Source organism: Alligator sinensis, unplaced genomic scaffold (genome assembly GCF_000455745.1).
Source record: "Alligator sinensis unplaced genomic scaffold, ASM45574v1 scaffold1289_1, whole genome shotgun sequence".
Lineage (NCBI taxonomy): Eukaryota > Metazoa > Chordata > Crocodylia > Alligatoridae > Alligator > Alligator sinensis.
The window spans coordinates 167669-171077 of record NW_005843360.1 but is presented as its reverse complement, the minus strand read 5'-3'; the positions used below and the strand labels follow the sequence as shown (position 1 = coordinate 171077).

Sequence of the window (3409 nt, the reverse complement as noted above, 5' to 3'; positions counted from 1 at the left end):
GCCCCTTTTCCCTGCCTATGCAGGGGGTCCGACTCGATGATCTGTTGAGGTCCCTTCCGACCCTAGCATCTATGAATCTATGAATGGGGGCAGCCGTGGCAGCACAGAGCAGAAGCTCAGTAGCCCGACATGAGCTCCAGGTGGTTGCAACAGAAAGCGCCAGCAGTGGGACTGGGAGGGGCTGCTTTTAGCCTGTGCTGAGCGGAAGTTTCTCTCCCACGCTGCTACTGATGAGCCTAGGCCCCAGCGCCAGCTCCGGGCTTGCCCCTCTGGGCTGAGCAGCAGCAGCAGCAGGAAGAAACTGTTGCTCATTGTGAGCCAGAAGTGGTCTGTTTGCCTCACTGCTGCTAGGCAGTTTTTGGTGTGGCCACTTGGACCTCGCACCGTGCCAGGCTGCCCTGCAGCTCCGTCACCGCCACTGCTGGGCTGCCCTGCTTCGGCCTCACTGCTGCTGCTGATCAGCCCGGAGGGAAAAACCCAGAACTGGCATGGGGCATGTGAGGTTGGGGCTGCAAGAGCTGATCCCTGTTGCAACCACAGGGCTAGGAGCAGTAGCGGCAGCAGCTGGAAGGAGCTGCCCACGCTATGCTGCATGCCCAGGGGTGGTAGAATGCTACAAGGCCGGGCAGAGCGGGCATGGCCTGCGCTGGGGCTGCATGCTATTGGCAGGGGCAGGGGAGGCACCACAGGGCGCACGGGCTGTTGTGGGGTGAGGGCTCCCATGCCAACCCCACATACCCTCGAACCCACCCCTGCAAACCCCACAACCACAACTCCCACACACACAATCACACATGCCACAAATACCACACCTACACATACCCTCTCCCCAAATGCCCGCACACTCCACACATAGCCCACAGCTCCCCATACCCAGTCACACCCCCCCAGACTCCACATACATACACATACCCACACAGACTCCCGGCCACCCTCCCCATCCACACCTCCCACATACCCCCATACCCACACACACACATCCACACATAACCCAACACCACACAGCACCCTGGAATGGTGGCACAGGGCAGGCCTGCAGCTGGACGGCATGGAGCTTTACTGGCAGCAGTCGGGTGGAGGGGACAGCCACAGCTCACCTGGCAGCAGGTCCTCTGATCTTGAGATTTCTTCACGGTCCTCATCATCACAGACCCAGAGCTCCACCAGTCCTTCCTGGATGCTGCAGATTAGGGAAGGTGTGGGACCTCGATATCCTGTTTGGGCAGTTGTTAAAGAGCGTTTGTGACTGGGTACTGGATGCAGAATAACTACCTGAGATTTGGGGAATGGATCCAATGCACTTAAGGTGTCTACTACGGCCTGGATGGACAAGGGAAAAGGGGCATTTAAGGTGAAAGAGATGGCACTACAGGGACAGGCCTTCAAGAGATAATGGTCCTTGTCACCCAAGGATGGATAACATTTATCTTATCAGTGGAATTCCAAGAAAAGGAGTGGAAATGAGCATACTCTCAGTGAAGGTTTAAAGCGAGGACCTGAGGCAGTGGAAAGAGTATCACAGGTGACTGACAATGAAACTTTTTTCTGGGAGACAGAGTAATTCATCATCACCAGGGCAAAAAAGAATGATTTCCTGATAACTGTAGTTGCAACTGAGCAATTATCCCATCCGTTGGGAGGATCATACCAGGAGGGGAGATGAGTGCACAGGTTGGCAAGTACTACAAGGTTTAACACAAAGCTCCTGGCAGTCACGGATATGGACAAAGGAAGGCAGAAGGAGACACATTTCGCAGCATGTGAAAAGCCAGAATATAGAAATGGTCTATATGGTCTTTGTTGAGCTCAAGAAAACACTGAAGCACTTCCCTAAGAAAATCTTCTGGGGGAAACGGAGGGAAAAGAAAGCATCACAAAAGCAAACTGACCTAGTAAAAGCTAAGTACCTCAACCCTACGAACAAGTTAGAACAAGCCCCTGTTTTGGAGATCCTCTGGAAATGAAAACAGGTTTTTACTAGGTCCTGCAGCTAGCCCACTTCTTTTTACCACAATGATGGAGGGGCATCTGATCTAGAGAGATTTTAGCAAGAGCACAAGAAAACTTGAGAATGGCAGCGGGAACTTGAGAGCACAGGTCTTAACAAAAATACAGCAAATTCAGAGTCTCTGATCTATGGAGATGAAGATGTTAGGAAGGAATGCGGACAGAAGCTTCCATTGACCCCTCCGTAGAAGTACCTGGGTTACATCACGTGTATGTATGTCCCTACAGGAGGAGTTGAGGAACTGCATCATCCCCCTGTTGTAGCATCAGAGGCTGACAAGACTTTCTATTAATTTCTCCTGGATCTTAACGAGAGGTGAAAGGGGATTTAGATATCACAGAACCGAGCATGCTAGGATTGTTAAATGTGTTTGGAGAGGACACGCTAGGCCAGACCGGGAGGAAATCAGACTTATTCCCGAAGGAACAGCTTTTAGAGCATTTATGTACGATGAACTGGAGATGATATAAACATGCTGAAAAGGCAAAGGGAGATCATGTTGCCAAGAAACTGCTGCATCTAAAAGAACCAGGAGTTACATAAATGGGGAAGACACAAGTGAAGCTGGTTGGATCAAATGAAGGCAGACATATCAGTATGAAATGCAAGAGTGGTCTGATCACTGACAGGAGTGGGGAGGAGGTGGATTTAAACCTACAGGAAAAGTTCACAAGGATGAGACTGTTGATACAGGGAGTGACTGTAGAACTCGAGTGTTCACATAGCTCCAGGGAGAAGCAAGAACCAGATTTTTACCCAGGGAAATGAGGGCTTGGTAATTCTTCAGCATCTGGGCCTGGTAAAGCACCTTGTCTTCATCTTCCAGCAGCTCCCACTCCTTCCGTGTGAAATACACAGCCACATCCTCAAACACCTCCTGGAGCTGCAGTCAAAAGTGTTATGCCATCAGCATCTCCTGTTCCAGCTGTTTCCAGCCCCCACAGTCCTGTCTAGAATCACTCCGTACTGCAACTAATTGCAATCTTAGCCATGACAGGTAAGGGTGCACAATTCCCCAGTCTTCAGCTGAAATGCGATGTGGATGCAGGAGTTCATGTGTCGGCTGTAGCCTAGCTCATCGCGTTTTATATGCTTGGGCGTGCAGGCAGGGGATCATGGCCCTGCCCCAGCTTGTTCCAGAGGTAAAAGCCTGGTATGAAGCAGCGGCAGAGCTGCAATCCCCTGCCTGGAGCATGCAGACTACAGATCAAAGCTCTGCCCTGGCTCAGGAGCATGCTGCCCACATCGCAAGATCCCAGTGGCTCCTGAGCAGCCCCCTGCCCTGACTGTGTGGCTGGGGCTAGTCTCCATGGCAACCCCAGCCTAGAGCTTTCACAGCACAGCTGCTGGTCAGGTCTCCATGGAGACTGGCCCCAGCCATGTGGGCAGGGGCTGCTGGCT

General features: G+C 52.1%; 1 protein-coding gene across 3 annotated transcripts in view; it reads right to left on the bottom strand.

Moving 5' to 3' along the window:
* Positions 1 to 2893, bottom strand: part of LOC102383179 (zinc finger protein 883-like) — a 9628-nt gene extending 6735 nt beyond the window's left edge. For 2 of the 3 annotated variants that reach the window (XM_025194964.1, XM_025194963.1), the window contains exons 1-2: positions 2765 to 2893; positions 1098 to 1214 (exon numbers count right to left, since the gene is read on the bottom strand). In XM_025194964.1, coding sequence (XP_025050749.1) covers positions 1098 to 1214; positions 2765 to 2798 — 151 coding nt within the window. In that variant the 5' untranslated portion in view covers positions 2799 to 2893. The remainder of the gene's footprint in view (positions 1 to 1097; positions 1215 to 2764) is intronic. The other variant, XM_025194965.1, reaches the window with a different exon arrangement.
* Positions 2894 to 3409: the final 516 nt, after the last annotated feature.